Source organism: Penicillium oxalicum, chromosome III, assembly GCF_001723175.1.
Source record: "Penicillium oxalicum strain HP7-1 chromosome III, whole genome shotgun sequence".
Classification (NCBI taxonomy): domain Eukaryota; kingdom Fungi; phylum Ascomycota; class Eurotiomycetes; order Eurotiales; family Aspergillaceae; genus Penicillium; species Penicillium oxalicum.
In genome coordinates, this window is record NC_064652.1 from 2,121,207 (window position 1) to 2,141,951 (window position 20,745).

At 52.5% G+C, this 20,745-nt stretch overlaps 8 protein-coding genes across 8 annotated transcripts; 5 read left to right on the plus strand and 3 right to left on the minus strand.

Moving 5' to 3' along the window:
* Positions 1–572: 572 nt before the first annotated feature.
* POX_c04189 (uncharacterized protein) lies at positions 573–2,605 on the plus strand (the record flags this gene model as incomplete). The annotated part of the gene is made up of 3 exons (XM_050113073.1): positions 573–1,046; positions 1,118–1,391; positions 1,485–2,605. 3 exons carry the CDS (start codon positions 573–575, stop codon positions 2,603–2,605), a joined length of 1,869 nt encoding a protein of 622 aa, XP_049970629.1.
* A 713-nt stretch (positions 2,606–3,318) lies between these two features.
* Positions 3,319–4,369, plus strand: POX_c04190 (54S ribosomal protein L10; the record flags this gene model as incomplete). The annotated part of the gene is made up of 2 exons (XM_050113074.1): positions 3,319–3,635; positions 3,763–4,369. 2 exons carry the CDS (start codon positions 3,319–3,321, stop codon positions 4,367–4,369), a joined length of 924 nt encoding a protein of 307 aa, XP_049970630.1.
* Positions 4,370–5,499: 1,130 nt separating this feature from the next.
* On the minus strand, positions 5,500–7,470 carry POX_c04191 (uncharacterized protein; the record flags this gene model as incomplete). Its single annotated transcript, XM_050113075.1, has 1 exon — positions 5,500–7,470. The coding sequence occupies one exon, from the start codon at positions 7,468–7,470 to the stop codon at positions 5,500–5,502; it is 1,971 nt and encodes a 656-aa protein (XP_049970631.1).
* A 1,231-nt stretch (positions 7,471–8,701) lies between these two features.
* Positions 8,702–11,248, plus strand: POX_c04192 (uncharacterized protein; the record flags this gene model as incomplete). Its single annotated transcript, XM_050113076.1, has 6 exons — positions 8,702–8,729; positions 8,819–9,175; positions 9,232–9,614; positions 9,668–9,827; positions 9,897–10,048; positions 10,133–11,248. The coding sequence occupies 6 exons, from the start codon at positions 8,702–8,704 to the stop codon at positions 11,246–11,248; spliced, it is 2,196 nt and encodes a 731-aa protein (XP_049970632.1).
* Positions 11,249–12,535: 1,287 nt separating this feature from the next.
* On the plus strand, positions 12,536–13,379 carry POX_c04193 (uncharacterized protein; the record flags this gene model as incomplete). Its single annotated transcript, XM_050113077.1, has 2 exons — positions 12,536–12,897; positions 13,028–13,379. 2 exons carry the CDS (start codon positions 12,536–12,538, stop codon positions 13,377–13,379), a joined length of 714 nt encoding a protein of 237 aa, XP_049970633.1.
* A 1,704-nt stretch (positions 13,380–15,083) lies between these two features.
* Positions 15,084–16,433, plus strand: POX_c04194 (uncharacterized protein; the record flags this gene model as incomplete). Its single annotated transcript, XM_050113078.1, has 1 exon — positions 15,084–16,433. The coding sequence occupies one exon, from the start codon at positions 15,084–15,086 to the stop codon at positions 16,431–16,433; it is 1,350 nt and encodes a 449-aa protein (XP_049970634.1).
* Positions 16,434–16,888: 455 nt separating this feature from the next.
* Positions 16,889–17,408, minus strand: POX_c04195 (uncharacterized protein; the record flags this gene model as incomplete). The annotated part of the gene is made up of 2 exons (XM_050113079.1): positions 16,889–17,239; positions 17,337–17,408. The coding sequence occupies 2 exons, from the start codon at positions 17,406–17,408 to the stop codon at positions 16,889–16,891; spliced, it is 423 nt and encodes a 140-aa protein (XP_049970635.1).
* Positions 17,409–17,538: 130 nt separating this feature from the next.
* POX_c04196 (uncharacterized protein) lies at positions 17,539–18,607 on the minus strand (the record flags this gene model as incomplete). The annotated part of the gene is made up of 2 exons (XM_050113080.1): positions 17,539–18,202; positions 18,324–18,607. 2 exons carry the CDS (start codon positions 18,605–18,607, stop codon positions 17,539–17,541), a joined length of 948 nt encoding a protein of 315 aa, XP_049970636.1.
* Between the last annotated feature and the right edge of the window lie 2,138 nt (positions 18,608–20,745).

The window sequence follows — 20,745 nt, forward strand, 5'->3', positions numbered from 1 at the left end:
CGTGCCATACTTCTTGAATGGATGGTTCCATTTCGAGGCAGATGAAGCCCACTCACTCTGTATAGAGCGGTTTACGGTCAATAATTCCAAACACATATCGATTGACTTCCCCCTCCTAGACGTATCGCATCAGTCGTGCCTCTCTTATAATACTCAGTTGCTCCCCACATAGATTTGAATCATCATCACCTCAGTCAAAGACTGTCGCCTCAATCCATTTGTCGATATTCATCCTCGTGGAGCAATCTTGACAGCCTCACCTCACTTTAGGAAGGCACACCCACTCTATCGCAACGAGCTCGACGCAGCGGTGCCTATTGTCGCTTGGTCGCCTGCCTACTGCCTATTGACTACCAAATTGAGTCGTCCAGCCTGACGCAAGCAACGATGCCTATTTGAACGACTGAATTATCAGTCTCGATCCCGCTCTTGTTTGCCTCCATCGATCCTGCCTGCACCTCTTCCAGCCGGTGATTTCCATCTTTTTTTTTTGAAAGCGCCTGTCTCGCGGTCCGATAGACCCCATCCATGTGTCGACCTTCTGCTTCTCAATCTCTCTCACCACTTTCCTCATGTCTCGCTCAACTCTGGACCATCGATCCTCCACCATCCCCGACTCCGTCACTTCAGTCGTGGATCCCACGCTCTACGCGTTCGCTTTCACGAAACCCGATTTCGACTCCAAAGCACGCTCCTGGACTGCTCCTCTCCGGGACGGGCTGCCCACCCCTCCAACCGACATGACCGGTATTGCCTACAATGCAGTGCCGCCAACAATCTACGGAGGCCGAGGGCGCGGCACATCCTCTCACATCTACAACCCAGCCCGCTCATACAATGACCCAGCTCCCTCATCCTCCGATATCTCGTTGAATCCTCAAACTGCGTTTACTCGCTCCAACGTCCCCCTCGCCAAAGAAGCTTCCGTCTCGGCCTCGGAAACCACAAGTGACAAGAAGGCATCGACCTCTGGTGCTAATTTCGCATTGCGTGTGCCTTCGACGATCAACAACAGCAAGGGGAATTTGGCGGAATTTGCTGCCCAGGTAAAGACCTCAAATATGCAATCTCCCGGCAGGGAAAGTTGAACAATGAACTGACGACACCATCGCTGCAGATGACTTGTTTGTTCTGGTTCGAGAAAACCTCCAAACTCCAGGACATTGAGGAACGTCGCCCTACTTCGCCGAGTCTGGTCCCGGAGGCCATTCCGACCATTGGATTTCAGAAATGGGTCGCTTCAATCCTCTCGACCACCCAAGTCAGTCAGAATGTGATTCTACTGGCCCTTCTCTTCATCTACCGATTGAAGAAATTCAACTCGGGCGTCAAGGGCAAGAAAGGCAGCGAATTCCGGTTGATGACGGTTGCGCTGATGCTGGGCAATAAATGTATGTGATCTGCTTATCGGCTCACCGCCCCCGGATAAGGCGGCGGCGGAAACATCTTCCTGGCGAACGTATGATGCTGACTCAGCAATCTAGTCTTGGACGACAACACTTACACGAACAAGACGTGGGCCGAGGTCTCGGGCATTGCCGTGCAGGAGATTCATATCATGGAGGTGGAGTTTCTGAGCAACATCCGCTATGATCTGTACGCTTCGAAAGCCGAGTGGTTGGAATGGCACGCCAAGCTGGGTCTCTTCGGCGAGTACTTTGATCGAGCTTCAAAACTTGCTGCGGAAGGAGAGAATCATCTCAGGATGCGCACATCTCCCCCACGTCTTCATGCACCGCTGTCTTTGGCAAAGCTCCCTTCTCCTCCGCTGGATCAATGCCGGTCGCACTCTCAGCCCCAGCCGCGCCTCACGACTCCATTGTCTGGACTGCCATATCCGGGATACCCGCACTCTACTGAGATTGCCGCCAACACACCTTTGAAGCGCGGTCGCGATGACAGCGATGAGCTTCATCCCGCCAAGCGAATTGCATTCTCTTCGGCTCACCACACTCCGTCATGCATGGCAACCTCCGCTGTCATGCCCACGCTTCCACCAGTCTTGACCCCAACATCTGCGCCGGCTGCTCATGGACTGACCCCGACACACATGTCCCGTCTGCCCATGCCCAATATTCCTCTGGGTTCGGGCTCGCTCCCTCAATCTCTGCCGGTGACCGCCATGTCTCAGCTGCCAGCGCCAGCGCTGATGCAGCCAGCCTACCCTCCGGCTTCGAGTTGGCCCCAGCAGATGTCCTCGACCTCCATTCCTTCATCAGTTGCTCCGCCTATCTACAGCGCTCCACCTGTCCCAGACATCAGCCGTCATCATCAGGGCTCTCTCGGAGTCGCATCCGCCACAGTGTCTCCAGCTGGATCCGCTTATTCTGTTCACACTCCGCAAAAGCACCTTTCTCCATCCTACTTCCTTGCGAACCGCAACTCCCCTTACCGACCTGTGCACTCGGTGCACACTCTTCTGATTCCCCCACCCTCGGCCTCTATGCAACAACACCGCAGTGTTCCATTCGATCACATGCATTACCAACCTCTCGGCAAATCATTGGCCGATCGCAAGACCGGACAACTGCCATACTTCTACCCAGACAGCTGGAATCAACCCCATGTTCAGCCTTCCTTTCCACCGGCTCGCTTCTCTGGCTGAAAGCCCGCTGACGCCTTTATCCAAAGGCTTTCTTTTTGTTGCTTACGATATGACTGCCTGACGACTCCCATTTTGACGATCAGCCCTTTGCTTTGTTCTATTTGCTCATTGCGTCTTCCTGCACTCATGTACAATCACACCATTCTTATCGCTCCCAGTTCTGCATCACTCTTGGGCGTTTTACAGCTAGAGGCTTGGGTTGTTCACCCCCAAAATCGGTGGAGCCTTTGTCAGAAACGGCATTTACGGCGTTGTTTCTTTTTTGTGTGGATTTTTTTTTGTCTTCTTCAGAGAAATATCGGGGCTATCTTTACGAGTCATTAGCATTTGGAGGCGTTCAAATCTCATCGACGTGAAGTCGCGGACGCTCATGAAATCAAACCAACTATTATTATCATCATTATTATTATATCTTGGCATCTCTTGTAATTTTTAGGTTTCGAGAGTGCAAATTGCTGACATAGCAGCAATGAACACTTCTAACTCTCTCGAGCTCTGTGGATGTGGTAGGATTCGACCAGGAGTAGATGTTGTGTAGCTCCTGAGGGAGACATATCACGTGGTCGACAATAATCGTGGTAGTCCACTCCACCTGTCCCATAACACACTCGGCCCGTCAATTCTCCGCTCCATCAAAGATCTCCGTTCCTTCGCCGAATACACGTCCCAGGCAGTCGAACGCCTGTGAAGATAAGCAAATTAAGCCTCCCACGATGCCACCTCGATTGATGGCGCTGCCTACGCAGCTGTCGCAACTGATCATGCGGCCGACCATACAGACATCCCCATTGGCATTCCTCGCTCCGACTCTGCAGCAATCCCGTCACGCTTCTATTCTCTCCTCGCTCTCCGACAATGCCACGGCATACAACAAGCGTATTCGCCGCGGTCGAGGTCCAGCTTCTGGAAAGGGAAAGACCTCTGGTCGTGGTCACAAGGGTCAGAAGCAGCATGGCAAAGTTCCTGCAGGGTTCAATGGTGGTCAGACGCCGGATATTGTTGTACACGGCGAGAAAGGATGGAACAACATGTAGGTCTTGCTCTTTTGTGCCTTTGGAATTTCTTTTCCTGAATGCCCTCGCTTGGAAAATGCTGCGTTGAAGAAAGTCCTTCCAAAATCGATGAAATGGCTTTCGCTGAATCTCTCTGTCCTTTAGCTTCGCCCTTGACATGGCCCCTGTCAACCTCGAGCGCATTCAGGAATGGATCGATCAGGGTCGGATTGACCCTACCCGTCCCATCACTATTCGTGAATTGACACACTCGCGATGCATTCACCAACCCAAGGACGGTGTCAAGGTGCTTGGCGGCTCCGCCGCCGCCCTCAAGCAACCCATTCACCTGGTCGTATCCCGCGCCTCCGCCTCCGCAATCGAAGCCGTCGAAGCCGCCGGCGGCTCTCTGACAACCCGTTTCTACACTCGTAACGCCATTCGTCACATTCTCCGCATGGAATCTCATCCCTTCATCTCCTTGGCTTGGGCACCCGAGAGCGGACCCGAGGCTCTGCTCAAGGCTGACGGTACTCCCGAGGATCTGTCCGAGGCCAATGTGATGAAGACCTTGGGCCTGAAGTATCGTTTGCCGGACCCGACACGCCGTCGTGATATTGAGTATTACCGTGATCCGGCGCACCGTGGTTACCTGGCTCACCTGCTGAAGCCCATGGAGGGACCCAGTTTGTTCTTCCGTTCGCCGGAGGAGCGCAAGTCGGCGGCTGGTACGAAGAAGGAGAAGGTTCTGCCGGAGAACAGACTCTGGTAGTTGGGTTCTTGTAAGGTTTCGATGAAAATCCTCCAGAGTAATCTCCAGGTTGGTAGAATAGAGCTGCCTGTGCATTTGCCTTGATTTCTTTTTTTTTTGTTGAACACGATTTGGTGCTGGCTATTGGGATCGGCACCGCTTTGATGCTTGAAACTCTTTTTTTTCTCCCCCACCCCTTCTTCTCTCTCTCCCTCTCTTTTACATGTGTATATTACTTGACGCTACTACCCTTTGAACCTGAATTGTCTTATTTATGGAAACCCTCCCGTATTCGTCGGTTCTCGGGACTATCTAGAGTGAGATGTAAGCATAGCCATGTCCACGGATGTATGTCAGGCCTGTCTGCCTTCTCGTGGATCAAGAAGGTAGGTAGGTACGTTGAGGCAGAGAGATTGCGCTGACTCGGGAATAGTAGGGACCTGACTTGTACAATATCTAAGGCATTCGTGCTCTTACATGAAGAGAGAGGGACATACCGTGTCCCGCACAGTAATGGAAGACTACATGGGATGAAATGCTACATTTACGCGCATGAAGATTGGAGATTTCGAAGATAATTTCAAATCAAAGGCAAACGGCTAAGTTGGAAAGTGTTAAGGTACGCTCTGTTCAAGTTCTAGCCTTGTGAGACCGGAACTCAGCGCTACCCTCTTGAGAGAGAGAGAGAGAGAGAGAGAGAGAGGAAATAAAATGGTTCACTTGTAGCAGGAAACGTCACGCCTGCCCAATTGAGAGCAGAAGGGGGTCGTCAGCCTGACTAAACTAAAAATTTCAGAAGCAAACCCGTGTCACGATGTCAAACCGAACGGGTTGCTGAGGGATATTCAACTTTCGTCTTAAAACGACAAAGAAGCGGGAGAAGGGGGACAAGAAAGAGAAATAGCAAGACAAGCCAAGGACAAGAACGAGAATTCGGAATCGGCGAATCATAAAAGATCAGGTCGCCAATCTTATACAGACGGTAACCAAGGGTATCATCAAAGCAATCCTCAGTAACGCGGGTAAGGGGGGGGGGAAGAAAAACAGAAGCCGAAAGCCAAAAAAAAACACCGATGCTCGAAAAAAGACGCTGTTCATCAGGACGTTAAACAGAAGATGAAATAGAGGGAGGAGTGAAGTTCCTGCTTGACCTAGAGCTTCCAAATCGAATCTTGAGAGGGCTCGTCGGCGGTTTGGGCGACGTCTCGTAGCCAGGCGCTGGCCAGGACATCACGTATGGTCCACCGCTTGTGGGCGTCCATTTCAAGACAGCCGATGACCAGGTCGAGGGCATTTTGGTAATCCTCCAGGGCAGAGTCGTCAGTGACATCCTTTATCATCGCCTCGCGGTCCCAGGTACCGCTGATGATATTAGATCTGACACGAGGCATGAAGGAGTCTTGGAAGGGTCGTGATCCAACAATGACTGTATACACAATGACACCAAATGCCCAAATATCGACCGATGGATGGATGATCCCCGCGGACGATTCAAGTAATTCAGGTGATGCGTATTCCAGACTTCCTGCCACACTGGTACTTGAATCAGCCGGACCCATTAGCTTTGGTGGTGGCCGATCCGCCGCCTCGCTGTAAGGGTCAGGAGATTCACCCCCATCGTCGGTCATCATCCACTCGGCCATACCAAAATCGCAAAGCACGAGTGAAGAGGAAGTCGATCCGTCGGAAGCCTCGACTGGGTCGAGGAGGCAGTTCTCGAGCTTGATATCGCGGTGGACAACGCGTGCATCTTCGTGTAGATAGCGGATCGCACACGCGAGCTGGTAAGAGTATTTCTTTGCGAGAGCCATATCAAGGCCTTGGCGGTTCTGACGGATGAGGTCAAATAATGTGCCGCCGATGGCGAGCTTCGTGAAACAAAATGTCGCGTAGTCTGTTTCATATACGGCATCGAGGGTCAAAACATGAGGGTGATTGAGATACCGCCAGACTCGAACCTCGTGGTCAAATTCTGCCTGAACCTCTTCATTTTCCCTCTCACTGCGATCGACCATGTTCTTCTTCACGATTTTGACGGCCAAGCGCTTGGTGGTGCCGTGCTCTTCCACTTTGTAGGCCTCCTTCACTACACTGAAGCCGCCGAACCCGATCTGTTTGCCAAGGACATAATCTGTGCCCACGGTCTGACCTTCGTCATCTGGAGACGCGACAGGTTCATCTTTGCCCGACCACATGGAGAGGAATGCACTAGCAGGCGATTTCCCGCTGGAAAGAGTCGACCGTCTTGATCCGCTTTGGCGAAGACTGCCGCTGCGATCCAGAGCCGATCGCCTCGTTTTGCTCCCGAAAGGAGTAATCAAGCCACCGGACCAGGAGCCGCTGCGATCGTCCGGCGAGGTCACTGATTGCGCCGGTGAAGTAATAAACAGTGGAGAAAGTAAGGGATCCTTGACACTTTCGGGCGGCGTCCGTACTTCTTCTGCAATCGGTGATACCGTCGAAAGCGACGTTAAGGAAGTTGGCTGGTCAAGATCACGGCCAGAGGTTGATTGACTTTCCGAACTTTCGGACTGTCGTTGACCGGCCGATCCAGTGGGAATGGCCCGGTCTTCTGGGGAACGCTTGGCGTGGAACCCCCAAGAATCAATCTTGGGATGATCCAAGTCATCATCACGGGTGAGGGCGTTGCGCAGGCCTGAGGTTCGAGATTCGAATTTCAATGGAGGCCGCGTGCTTGCACCACCTTTGGCCAAGGGTTGGTCCAATGGATACTGCACGCCTGCACCAAGAGAAACCTTGGGGTTAAACGTGATGGAGGCCCGGCGAGTCTCAAAATAATTGTCCAGGGGTGAGTTCTGGATATCATCAGGTCGGTCTGGGAAGGAGGAGGCATCATCTAAATGACGACCCTCATGACGAGGAACCGAGATCGGAAGCGTGGCTGAATGTGTTTCACTGATCACACTGCGGTCATCATTAGTATCGCGGCATCGCGCGGTGTGGTCATGATCTGTTCTCAGATGGTCGCTCTTGATACCATCACTGCCCGAATTTGGTTTCCTCCTCTCGGTCTGGTTCTCATTCGATCGGTCCAGGTGCTGCTGGTTGAAAGAGGTTTCAATCCTCAAGCTCGCTAGTCCAAGCCTCTCGGGATGCGCCATGCCCCTCAGCGCACGATAGATAAGTCGACGTGATTGTGCTCGGAAGAATCCAACCGAGGCCAGCAGGTGGGTTCTATGAACCCTCTGCTCTATAGGACCGCGTGGTGTGGTATGGCGCTCTTTCTTCTGATCTGACGATTTGAGGGGGGGCGCGAGAAGGATGTGGGGCGATAAGCGTTGGTGAGAAGCGGGGATGAGGCGCTAACGATGTGTAATGTATCGTCAAGATGGGAGATGAGATGAAGCAGGGGTGGAGTGGCCGCTGAGTTGACAGGCGACCACAGCTGGCAATGATGTGAAACGTGAAAGTATCTCTTCGTGAAGTTTGTCGAGGAAAGGTGACCAACAGAAAAAAAATGTACGAGTGTCAGAAATGAATTGAGATTAAAGCACCAAATCCCCGGTGGAGAAAAAAAAAAGGATTGGTTCAAGCCAAGAGCAAGGGCCAATTCCGATGGGTCAAATGGAGCATCGGAGCATCGGGCGGACTCGGGTGATGACGGAACGGCTGAGGCTCGATTGGGATTAGCTCTGTTACATTGCAACGGACCCTGACGTCCTCAGGCATTCAAGGCTGTCATCCTGCGCACATGCGGGTAAGCCCGATGGGGGCGGCCCCCAGACTTGAATGTCATGTGATAGTCGGACTATTAACGGTCCGGCAGTCCCTGTGTCGCCAACCTTGCCAGTCGCGGTGACGTCCATTTATCCACGGACCGCGTAGGGATGCTGACTACACAATTAGCCGCGCGTAAGGGGCGCTTGTTTTGGACCAAATCTCCTTTCGGTCCAGATCTGGCGATGTATGGGCGACGACAGTTGTTTGTTCCGCTCCTACCCCTTTCAGCACTGATCGTTTATTTTTTTGGAGGTCACCCTGGTAGTCACTTTTGCTTTTCAGGTGTCATCTGTGCCGTCGCTGTCTCCGTGCTGCGATTTGAAAGCGCGGGGCCGGCTCTACGACTTTCATTGAGAGCGCTGTCGTTCCTTTCGCGTTCGGTGTTTGAGCTCCTTAGAATTCCCCTGGGAGCTAGCTGATCTCGGGTATCCCCAAATTTGCAATCGCATCCCACTTTCGCCCTCGCCCGCTCGTCCACGCCAGTGCTTTTGCGCTGCGTCTGTGGAAAACCATTCTCTCCCTTGCCCTCCTTGTTGGCCCTGCTAAGCCCACCGAAGCCCACCACACCTACTGGCTAGCCCCTGCGGTCCTAATCTCCTTCGGACTTTCGTCATGACGAGGCCTCAGATGATTCGAGCTGGTACGTTTCCAAGGATCTTTCATCGCAACAAGTTCCTCTTAGCCAGCCCCACGGACGGAACCCCATTGCTGACTCTCGCAACGATCAAGACACTCTTGACCTCCAAGACCATGACGCTCCTTCTGCTCAAGATCACACCAAGCAACCCGAACACCCCAACCCCTTGGGAGGCGGCCGGCCTGCTCCCCACCACGAACTTGCGCTTCGCCATGCGGAGCAAGACATGAATGCCGAATCGATGAATGCGTCTATTTTGAATGGTCATGATAATTATCAAGAAGGCGCCGATACACGCAGTGAGCAGGCAGAGACGGATGCCAATCTGCGGCACAATGGCGAATACAGCCACGAGGAAGATGGGGACCTGGGGGAGGATGACCAGGACGATGATCTGCTTGATGACGACATGATGGACAAGCTCTCTAGTTCACCTTCGATCGATGATGGTACGTCGCATGAAAACCTGGTCAGCTCACAAGGGCGCTCTCTAATTTACACACAGAGGACATCGACTTTGAATTCGTCTACGCTCTGCATAACTTCATTGCTACCGTAGATGGCCAGGCAAACGCGGCAAAGGGAGATACCATGGTGCTGCTGGACGATAGCAACAGTTATTGGTGGCTTGTGCGTGTGGTAAAAGATGGAAGTATCGGGTATCTTCCGGCGGAGCATATCGAAACGCCCACAGAACGTCTAGCCAGGCTGAACAAACATCGCAATGTTGATCTATCTGCCACCATGCTTGGTGATAATTCGGAAAAGTCGAAGAACCCACTGAAAAAGGCCATGCGACGTCGCAATGCCAAGACTGTCAACTTTGCCCCACCAACTTACATCGAAGCCTCTGATGTGGAATACTCTACCGAAAGGAAGACGAACATGGTGACTTCTTCAATGACGATGAAACAGTCGAGTCTGAGGATGGTGACGCCCAGGAGACGAATGAAGATATTGTCGTGGAACCTCTTCGTACTCGATCTCAGAAAGAAAGACCCTTGCAAGGGTCGGATGATGATCTGTCGCCCATCAAGCAGGAGTCGGACCGAGCGGCCTCTGAAGCAAAACGCTCGAGTGAGGACTTCTTTGATCCAGAAGGTAAGCATTCATCTCAGCTTCAGATTTGTGACTGTCGAGGTCTTGTACTGATTTCAACTCCTGTAACAGAACCGATCGTCAGTAGATCCCGAAATGGCACTGTGCGAAACACGGACTCTTTCTTCAAAGATGACACTGCCGAGCCAAAGAAGATTTCTCTCACGCCGAATCTCCTCCGCGATGAGTCCAACGGCGCTGCTTTGACTGGGGAATGGAAAGAGGTAATGACTCCCCCCCCCCCCCCCCCCCCCCCCCCCCCCAATTCGCCTATTGAGCTGGACAGTGTCTGACTGAGCATCATCTAGACTGGACGCGGAAGTTTCGAGATGATTGACAAGTCCGGTGGTTCTCATGACAAGAACAAAGATGACAAGAAGCGCAAAGACAAGAAGCCGGGAATGCTCAGCGGCCTGTTCAAACGGAAAGATAAAAAGCACAAATCAACCGATGATGACGTGGAAGAGCCCGAGCGATCGCCCGCTGATGCTGGTCCTCGCATATCACCGCAGCCAAAGACTTCTCTCGAAACCGCTTCGCCAGAGCAGCGCCCGATCAAGTCGCGGCAAGCAAATGCGAAGCTGCAAAAGCAACCCCCTTCAGCCCTCTCCCCCACCTCTCGATTTGAGGGACAGGCGGACTTGGGGCATCAAGAGTCCCCTAGGGAACGAGAAGTCTTCGGTGGGAAGCAACCCACCCAGTCCATTCGCAGAGTCGTGCCTTCAGAGACGGACAGCCGCGGCGAGGGACGAGGAGATGTCCTCCCCCCCGACGATCAGCGTCGTCCCTCCAAAGATTCTTTCACCAATTCGGCCGAAAATCAATACCATCAAGCTTCTCCGGTCGACCGACCCTCCAGTGAAGCTCAATGGAGAGGACCGTATGAGATCGCGGAGCGGCACCAACCTTCGGTGATGTCCCCGCCTCAAAGATTCACGCCGAATGTTGGGTCCGATTACTCTTCCCCCGTTTCTCCAGCCTACGAAAGCTTCTCGCCCATTGAGGTTGCTGATAGCCCAGTCACCGCTGAGCCAAATCACGACACTTCCATAGTCGCTCGATCTCCCTCGATCTCGTCCGTGTCCACGTCGTCGGAGGCTGAGCTGAATGATTGCAAGAGTTGCGACGACCCCCGGATTTCGCTGGACACGGCCTCGGTTGGCACACCTACGTGGAGCGACGCCAGTCTTAGATCCTATCTGGACGAAGAGAACGACATTCGCGATCTTTTCATCATTGTTCATGACAATTCGAACGTCCCCCCCGCCGGTCCCGATCATCCCGTCACTGGTCGTTTGTTCAAGGAGGAGAGCAAGCGACTCAAGGAGATGAACAACCAGCTTGACGACATGCTCGTCAAATGGATGTCTTCGCGTAAAAGATCCTCGAGTGTGACGCGTAGTCTTCAAAGTTCGGCATCCTAGCACCCTCTTTGCCTTTATTCTCGCTCCATGTCATGGGCGATCATGGTATCTGCGGAGACACCTGTGCAATTTACCAGTTGCCATCCAACATTACCTTGTGCTGTGCACTCACACTTGGCTGGCCCTCTTTTTCTTTACCTTCACCCATTCCCGATGTCCCGGTCTTGGTCGATCGGGCCTTTGGCGCTTGCTTTACATGACCCCGTTCGCTTGCATCGATGTTTCCCCGTTGCCCTTTTCTTCTAATATAGGACTAGACCACGTGTCTACCACACTCGTTGTCGATCGCCTTTCCAGATTGACGTCTTCAATGCCCGTACTGACCTGTGCAACCTTTGCCTTTTTCTTTTTTTTCCCTTCTTTTTTTGGTTCGCGTTTCATTTGGCCGGAATACCCTCGAGTCCTCCCTTCGTTTTTGGTGCGAGTCTTTGCTTCCCGTCCAGTTCTCCGATACGGATGACGCAATGCAATCAATCTTTCTTTTCAAGTATACCAAGTACTGGAGTGTTGTGCTGGAAAAGCACCACAGGTCAACTGAGACTGTTAAAAACTTCATTCACTTGAACCTAGATGACTCTGACGTACCGTGAGCCTGAACACTCCGGGCTGCCCGAATTCATATCCTGTAGTGGATGGCAAGACCTTCCTAATTAGGTATATTGCGCGAGCCGCTCCATCAAATGTTGGTGAATTCATTCTAATGCGAGCCTCGTCACCGCCGTTCATGTGACCGCTTTCTGCCGTATCTCCTATCCCAATCCGATCTAAACTGGTCAACTTACCCTTTCGGGACACTTCGAAATGACCATTTCTCAAATAACCTTGGAGCTTCAAGATGTTTCCATTCGTCGCGAGGTTCAACTCCGCGCCAGCCTGAACGATCTTTCCGTTCAGATGAACAAAGTTGAAGTTTTACTTTATTGACTGAAGAAAGCTGTATTTCCACATCCTCCGTGGTCACTAAGCCTTTTTCACGTCGGCCCGGGCCCTTGAGGACGTCGAGATGAGGCTGAGAGGGCCGTTGGGGCGGGTCAGCCGCACCGTTCAGCTCTCCACGTCAAGGTCGTCGGCCGGTGTATAGCAACTCCTGTCAGCAGACATTCCCACCTCATATGAGGACGATTTAATTAGAACCAGTCATGGTAGCCTTAGTCTCGCTCCTGTTTTGACAGCCCCAAGCTGACATCACATTATAGATTTATCTTTAGTTATAAACCAGGAGGACCCTTGGACTCTGTCCCACCTCCGCTGGTTTGCCTCGGACATTTATTTTTCGTCGATATCAGCATGGCCGATTCATACAGTTCCCATTCTTCCTACACTCCACCGACCCTGGATGGAGTTGGTTCTTATCCTCCAGATGAACAACAGCATCAATTTCATCAACCACCTTCTGCAGACTATCCGTATTCACGGCCAGGACCTGGCCTAGATCCGAGTTATGGCTATGCACCGCAGCCCCTGGGCGGACCGAGTCCCAGTCCCCATCTTGATCCAAACCACCTTTCATCCGCGCCTTATCAGGGTGCCACGCCGGAACGAATTCATACGTCGACCGCACAAGCAAATTACAGGGCCCCGGTATACACGGCAGATGGATACCCCGCCGAGAGGACTGGAGATAGAGTTCCTGAAAACTTGAGCTACTAGTAAGCGGAAGTTCTTCTCCCCTCGCCATTCCGATGTTGAGGCGCCAAGTATGCCTCAATCATTCAACCGGGCAGTGGTTCTTCTACATGATATATATTGCAACGATTAACACTCGCTGGGCGACTAAAGTAATCCACCCGCCAACGTGGAACCTCCACCCTACGAGCCATCCGTCCATGTCAGTCAGCCGCAAGGTCAGGCCCAGTCTCTCCATCCAACAGATCGGCAGAATGGAGGGACCGATGAAAGTCTCCAGGCGGACCGTGGAATCGGGGGTTCTCTGGCCGGTGGTGCAGCAGGGTATTATTTCGGGTCGAAGAAGAATCACGGTCTACTAGGAGCGATTGGCGGCGCGGTAGCGGGTAAATTTTTGGAACATCAATTCAAGAATCGCAAGCATGAGAATGAGCATGGGAGTGGTCATCATCACCAGTACGAGCAGGGTCGCGGTCGCGGACACCATTCTGAAGAGGGCTACTAGTTGGTGATGGATCAATCTATGAGGGAATCGCGGAGATGATGGATTTCGCAGATGGTTCATCTCTGTGGTATGCAGGACGAGAAGATGATTTGATTTTTGAACTGGAGCATCTGCCCCACTCCAACTATTGGGCTGTGGCCATCGTTCTCATGTCTTTTTGCGTTGACGGGAATAAGAGGAGCTGGGGATTTGTGTTGATGAGTTCTAGTCCACTTGGTGGATGACGAAAGCTTTCCACGTGGTGTCGGGTCACCTGAACCTGGAAGACATCTATCATGTTGTATGTCGTAGCATTTAGGCTCGGGGCCCATCAACATGGGTATCCATGCACGTCCATGTGTTCTCCGCGTGGTACTTTGGGTTCATTCCAAGTCCGCTTGAGGCTGTACTCCCACCATGCTCTAGGGTAACTATGGACGACTGTTGAGGGTACCGGGGTAATACAGTAGGGAACTAGGAAGAGTGTCAATCTTGTATCCACGGCGTACAACCCGGATCACTACGTCGACGTCGAAATGATGGAATGGCTCCTATCACGTGGTCGCTCATCTCGATCTTCTCACCCGCCTACTTTGACTGATCGATTAACAGAATCAGCTGTGATCCTCATTGGACCCGGCCTTTTCGTTGATCATTGCCAGACGACATTTGCTTCTAGAGATGGCTGATATGAAAGCAGGGAGAGTCATCTCCTCCCCTCCACTATGGATTGTGGCGGGGAGAGAACTGCGACCCTGATGAAGCGGATCATCGGTGTTTCGTGCGGGGGAGCAAGCTGATAGATGACCATCCCATCCATGTTCCCAGCGCGGGGATGCGGGATCTGATCAGATCGGCTCACTAATTTACTGTACTCTGCAGATCCACATTGGACATGACCGTGAAATATCCCTTTGTCCATGGGGGATAGACGCTTCTTGACTGGTAGACGCGATTGATCCATCCATGAGAATGACACATTGACGAGTGTCACCACAGACCGGACCGACTCCGGACCCCCGGTGAGCTGGAAGGATGACCATTCTCGTCTGTCGAGGTGACGAGTGAGGTGGCCACCGCACCTGATCTGGTGCAACGCCGCTTATCGGATTCCGCGCATACTTTGTGGGGAAAGAGACACGATCGCGTGAGTCACGCCCCGGACAAGCCAACTTGAACCCTCTTCCCCCCTCCCCTCAAAAATCCGAATTCGGGAGAAGGAGGAAGCCCTGGCCCCACTCTGCTCCACCCTTTCCGCCGCTCAATCAGCCCTGTCACACCAATCAGAACCCTGAGAGCCCTTGTAAATCGTCCTTATCTTGTCGCCAAGAGCCACATCTGCCTCGATAAGCCTCTTTGGGCAGCTCAACCCAGGTCAAAGATCGTCTGCACAGGGCTCGTGATGCGTCAAATGGTGGATGACTTTGGCCGGGCAAGGGTCGCCGCTGGACGCTTCATCTTTTCGCATGATGATACTTGACTCAACATCCTTGCTTCCTGTGATTGTTTCTTCCATATCTGCCCCTGTCTCCTTTTTGATTTCTCCCTCTTTCAGCTCCTTCCCTCGATCCATCAGTGAGGAGAGGACGGTCCGTTGTAAGTTGCGCCCTCTGCGGTCTATCAGTCCATCGTCCCGGTCATCACAGGCCTCTTCTGTTCTGGTGGTCGACACACTCTCTGCATCCCGCCTCCGCAGTCGAGATAGGACAATCGCTCGCCTGGATCATGGCTTCAACTCTATTCCACGCGCTCGTGTCGGCGTCGCTCCCCGATCACTGTGAGCCATCGTCGCCCTTGTTGACCGCCATCTCCTCACACCTCCACATCTGCCTCCCCACCCCACTCGCGCTGATCTCGTCTGTGCTCGGAACCCTGAGTATCGTGTCCTGGCTGTTCGCCCAGCTACCGCAGATCTACAAGAACTACCAACTGCAATCAACATCCGGACTCTCCATCTTCTTTTTGGTCATCTGGTGTGCCGGTGACGCGAGCAATCTGCTCGGGGCCTGGTTTACGCGCCAGGCTGGCTGGCAGGTGGTGGTTGCGGGCTACTATGTCTGTGTGGACGTCATCTTGGTGATTCAGTTCTTCTGGTACACTCATTACAGATCCAATCAATACGCAGATGCGGAGGAGTATTCACACGGTCACTATCACCATCATCACTCTCAAAGCGAGTACCTGGATGGAGTTTCTCTGTCGGGGGATGAGATGACCCACCAGCCGCCAGCACCGGTCAACGTCGCCCGGAAAAAGTCCGAAGTCCATGACATGGGCGTGCAGACGGGTTCGACGCTCAACTCGACCTTTGGCCAAACTCCACCATTCTCCGGGCGCAAGGCCTCCTCTCCCCGCCGGCCAGTGCGCATGATGAGCACCTCTGCGAGCCCGCCGTTCGCCCTGCCACGGACGATGCTGATTGCCTCTCTCGTGTGTGCCGTGCTTGCCAACGCCAGTCCTGCTCATCCGGTCCCGTCGCCGCTTCCCCATCCACCCATCTCCGACGCTCCCCGGGAAACAGTCCTGGAGGTGGTCGGCCGTGTCTTCTCGTGGATGTCCACCATTCTCTATCTGGGCTCACGGCCTCCCCAACTATACAAGAACTATTGTCGCAAGAGCACCGAGGGGCTTTCGCCGCTCCTCTTCATGGCGGCCTTTTTCGGCAATTTATTCTATTCGTCCTCGCTCCTGACCAACCCTAACGCCTGGTCTGATTTCCCACCTTACGGCGGTGGTGGCTGGGCGGATGGGCACGGTAATGATCATCTCGAGTGGATTGGACGCGCCGGCCCATTCTTCTTGGGCGCTTTTGGTGTCTTGGGGCTGGACGGTTTCATGGGAATCCAATTTCTCATGTACGGCTCTCGTGATGAGGATGGCGAGAGTGTTGTTGACGCAGGAGACGAGGACGTCAAGCGAGGCCGCAGTCGCTGGCGACGGGTACAGGGCTGGATGCGTGGATGGATTCCCTCCGTCTCACCTGCTCGCAACGAACATGGCCACCGGTCTGCGCCACGGTCACGGGAGAGGCAGGCCCTCTTGAGTTCCGACCGAGGTCGCTATGGAGCCGTCTGAGCATGATTTCTTCGCCGGGCCACGTTTGAACCTATTGCGCCTCCCTTCCTTTTCTTGTATACATGGCCCGTGGATTTTGCATTTTTCTTTTGTTTTGTCCTGTTTTTTTTGTTCTTGTCTCCTCTCGCCTAGCGAGAGAGGGGAATCATGATCTATGACGATGGGATGACCTTTTGAATTTCTTGACCTCCGCATGGCACTTTTTGTTCTTCCTCGGGGTCTCGACTCTGGTGGCGATTCCCCTGTTCTGAATGTGCTGCTCACTGAACGACGGCGGGAGACGGATATGTCCCTGTCGTCGTGTCTGCATTTTGGCGTCTCTTTGGGCTGTGTCATTTTTTCTTTCTTTTTTTTTCAAGCTTTTCTGTTCCCTTTTCTGGCGTTCGATTCCATGGGAAACTATGATGATACGAAGACAGCTAGATGAATAGAGTTCACCTCGGTCTGGTGAGAGTTCATTTATCGGAATGAGGGTTCATCCACGTCCAATCAGTAAAGTGTCGAGGATCGTAGAGTATCCATCCACACATGCTCAGATTTGATTGCATGCAGACTAGACCTCCTATAGATTGGAAAGAGAGTCCCGTCCATATAGATTGGAAATCAATCATCTTGAAAATTGACAATGCAGGTTGAACCTGGAGCGGGTCGAGTTTTCCCCGACTGTTTCCAGTCATCAACTTTCCACCATCAACGCAGCTGCAGAATGGTCTCTTAATGTTCGGTGATGATCCTGAAAGCCAAGGCTGGAGGTTTCCGTGACCGGGCCGACCTGATGTTTTGATTGGCATTGATATCAATGTCCACTTGAATTAGGTAGGTTGTATGGTTAGGTACTCAGGTCAGACTGGATACTGAACAGACAAGTTGATTAGAATGATTGGACATGTGTTCATAACTTACACTATCAATATATAAAATCCACGAGTATGAAAGATGATGCTCTTCCACTCGCCTCACCGTCGGTCCATTCATTTGTGTCGTTCATACATTTTCATCATATAAACCCATATTGATCTCTGTTGGACAGAGAGAAATAAAAAGCTTCCTACAAGCCCAACCCAGCCAGTCCTCATTCCCTACCACCTCATCATCGGAATCCCATCTACATGAGCTTGGTATCGTTCACCGACGCACCATACCTATTTGGTCCAGCATCCAGTTCCGATGCCCATGGCCGCGATTGCCCATGTACCTCCTGCGACCGGGTCCCCACTGGAGTCGGCAGCTCCACGGGCATATGGCCCGGCACTTGACGAACGGGGATCTCATCGGAGGGATCATCATCGTCACCTGGATACTGCATGCGATTCTTCTTCCCTCGTCGGCGCCAGAGGAAGAAAACGAGTGCGATGATGGCGATAGCTCCCGCTGCGACGCCGATGCCGATTCCGGCTTTGGTGCCGGTGGAGAGACCGGAGGAGCTGGATGATGAGGATGAGGATGGGGAGGTCGAGCTGGATGTGGATGTTGGCGGCGAGTCTGCTGGTGTGGAAGCAGGAGAAGGAGATGCGTTGGTGAGGGAGGCACCGGTCGGTGCGGTGGTCTGTCCTGGGACGAGGAACTGACTATCGGTGGATTGCCATCTTAGTTCGACGGGGTAGGCGTGAATGATGGGACCGGTGATGGTCATTTGGGTGGTGATGGTGGGGGATGCGCCGGTTGCGCTGTAGACGGTGAATTCGAGAGTGGTGGTGGTATCGATGACTTTGGTACATGGTTCTGCGGTCCACCAGGTATGAGGGAGGTCTGTGGCGATGGTGTATCCTCTTTTGAAGGGGAGATCAAAAACGATCAGATTTGATGGGCTTTTTTGATTTTGATTTTGTGTTTGGGGGGGGGGGGGGGGGGGAGCAGAGGGGAGTCAAAAGGGGGGTCAAGTCTTCTTACGAGGGACAGCATCGGGCTTGAGTTTCTGTGATTTGAAGACCGCTGGTGACGGTGTTGGAATCATTGATTGTATAGCCCTTGGGACAGTTGATTCCCGGTGAGAACCAGGTGGCCGTCGTGGCCCAACCGGAGGGAAAACAATTCGGGTCGGTGGTTTGGACGATATTATAAAGACCAGAACAGTCTTTTTGACATTCGGACGACACTTGCTCCAGACGCGAACATGACGACGGTGGGTTAAACACCGTCGTCAAGGGCACGGGAGCCGTACGAGTTGAGGTCATTTTCGACTCGATTGAATCGATTCGATCAATATACCGAATCCTCTCTCTCTCTCTCAAACACCCACACCTCCTGGTAGTAGGCTGTTCACTCGGGAAGAACCTCGGAGGGCAAGTAAACAGTGAGTAGAGAGAAATTGATGCGTAGAGACGAGACGAGACGTTGAAGGCACTTGGGCTAAAGAAAATTCACGTCTTTAGTCACCAAGAAGAGAGAAAGAGAGAAAGTGTATGTGTTATAGTCAAAAAAATTTGGTGAAAAGGCAAGCTCATCTCTCAGTAGAATAAATACGACAAAAGTAATTTCTCCCTCCCCTCGGTCGGAAGTTGAGGAACCCTCTGCGCAGCAGACTGACCGAGGACGCATCACCCCAAGACGAGGTACAAATGGAGTAATCGCATTTGAAAATCCTCCGTTCAGCGCCAATCTCCGCTGGGGAACTCTGACGTCGGGCTCTCTTGTCCAGAGCACTCGCGCGCTCTCTCCACCCTCCCCTCGCAAGTCAGCCTTGACCGCACTGACAATCGAACGGGCGCTTATCATCGTGCGGACGGAGGTCTTCAACTTTGTGTTCGGTGTATGACATGAGCAAGGCGAATTCAAGAGGGCAAGAATTCGCTCTGTTACCCCCGTAGCAGTGACGAGTGTCAAGCACTCGATTGGTATCACTCTTCCCACCTACGATGTGACATTGTATCTCTGCTTGCTCTTACGAAGGGGAAAAAAAAAAGAACTCATGCTCGAGTTTGAAAAGTCTCGCGCGCACTCTTACTAAACTTTGTAAAAGAAAAGACTATTTGAGGCCTTGATGCTTTCTAGTGCAGTTTCGAACGTGATACCTCCACTGCTCTCCCGTTCCTCGGCATGATCCAAAAGTGGATCTATAGCCCCCCTTTGTCATGGCCGGCGCTCTGGTATCCTCAACAGGCTCAGATCAAATGGGCCCTTGTGCAGACTCGTGGAGTTGACTGTCTTGGCCTAGACTGGGCTTGGAGAGGGGGGCTGAGTGAGTGAATGGGTGGGCGAGAAGGAGAAGGAGAGAGAACGGTGGCAAAGCAAGCTGAAGGCTGAATAGGCGGCACGATGCACGATGCTATACCAGATTGGGACAAGCTTGGCTCTGCAAGCCACCGACTCGATTTCGCAATGCGGCATGTCTATCAATTCTTGAGGACAGTGTGAAACGTGGAAAATGGGTGGAATTGGAGGGGTCAAGGCAAATTTCTGGCATGGCAGGAGTAGGAAGTGGATGTACTTCAGTTGATCCTCAGATGCGGTTCCTTGACTGTATACCCAAATCATTGCCGGTACTAGTAGTAGGTGCTCCTGCAAGATGAGAGTGTGTTTTCGCGGACGGACAGGTAGGTGTAGAAGATCAAGCATCTGACACCAATAGTCCACACGGTGAGTTTGTGGGAACTATGGAAAGCTTCTATCTCGATAAATCCACTCCGAGCCTCGAGCTGATATCTACAGAGCAGAACCTTCTATTATCTCTCCTGATGAATATCCCCATGAACTCTCCCCTCCTATCCCTTGTTAAACCCTACCGCGCAGGTATCCATCATCCATACCAACACGACCACTGCCGCCCATATCCACTCGGTCTCATTCTGTCCCTCTGAAAGCTGCAGGATGATAACAAAAGTACCCCCACGGAACTCATCAACCATCAACTCGAGCAGCTTTTCAACACCAGCAACACCACTCGGACAGACACAATTTGATCCATGAATTGCCCAGCCCCCTCGCTGCTCGTATACCAGGTACACACGCAGTGAACTACACAAGACTAGTAGTACTCTGGTACCCTCCTAGTCCCAAAACCAAAATCTACACCACATCACCACATCGACCGGGACAGTATTGGCCCCCAATTTGATCGGCGCCCCCAAGAGGAGTCGAACACACTCGGATCAAGTATAAAGCGGAGATGCCAAGCGAACTTGGTGAAGCGGATTGGATGCTGCAACCAGACTGGATGAATTCCTACCAATTCCCACTGCACGTACGTCATGCGAACATGGCCTTGTATGAGTTTTTTTTTTTTTTTTCTTTTTTCTTCTCCAAATCCCTTCTTCATGCTTGACTGAGACATTGCAAGGTACAATCCAGCTCGGGTCGAGTTTTTCCTTGTGCG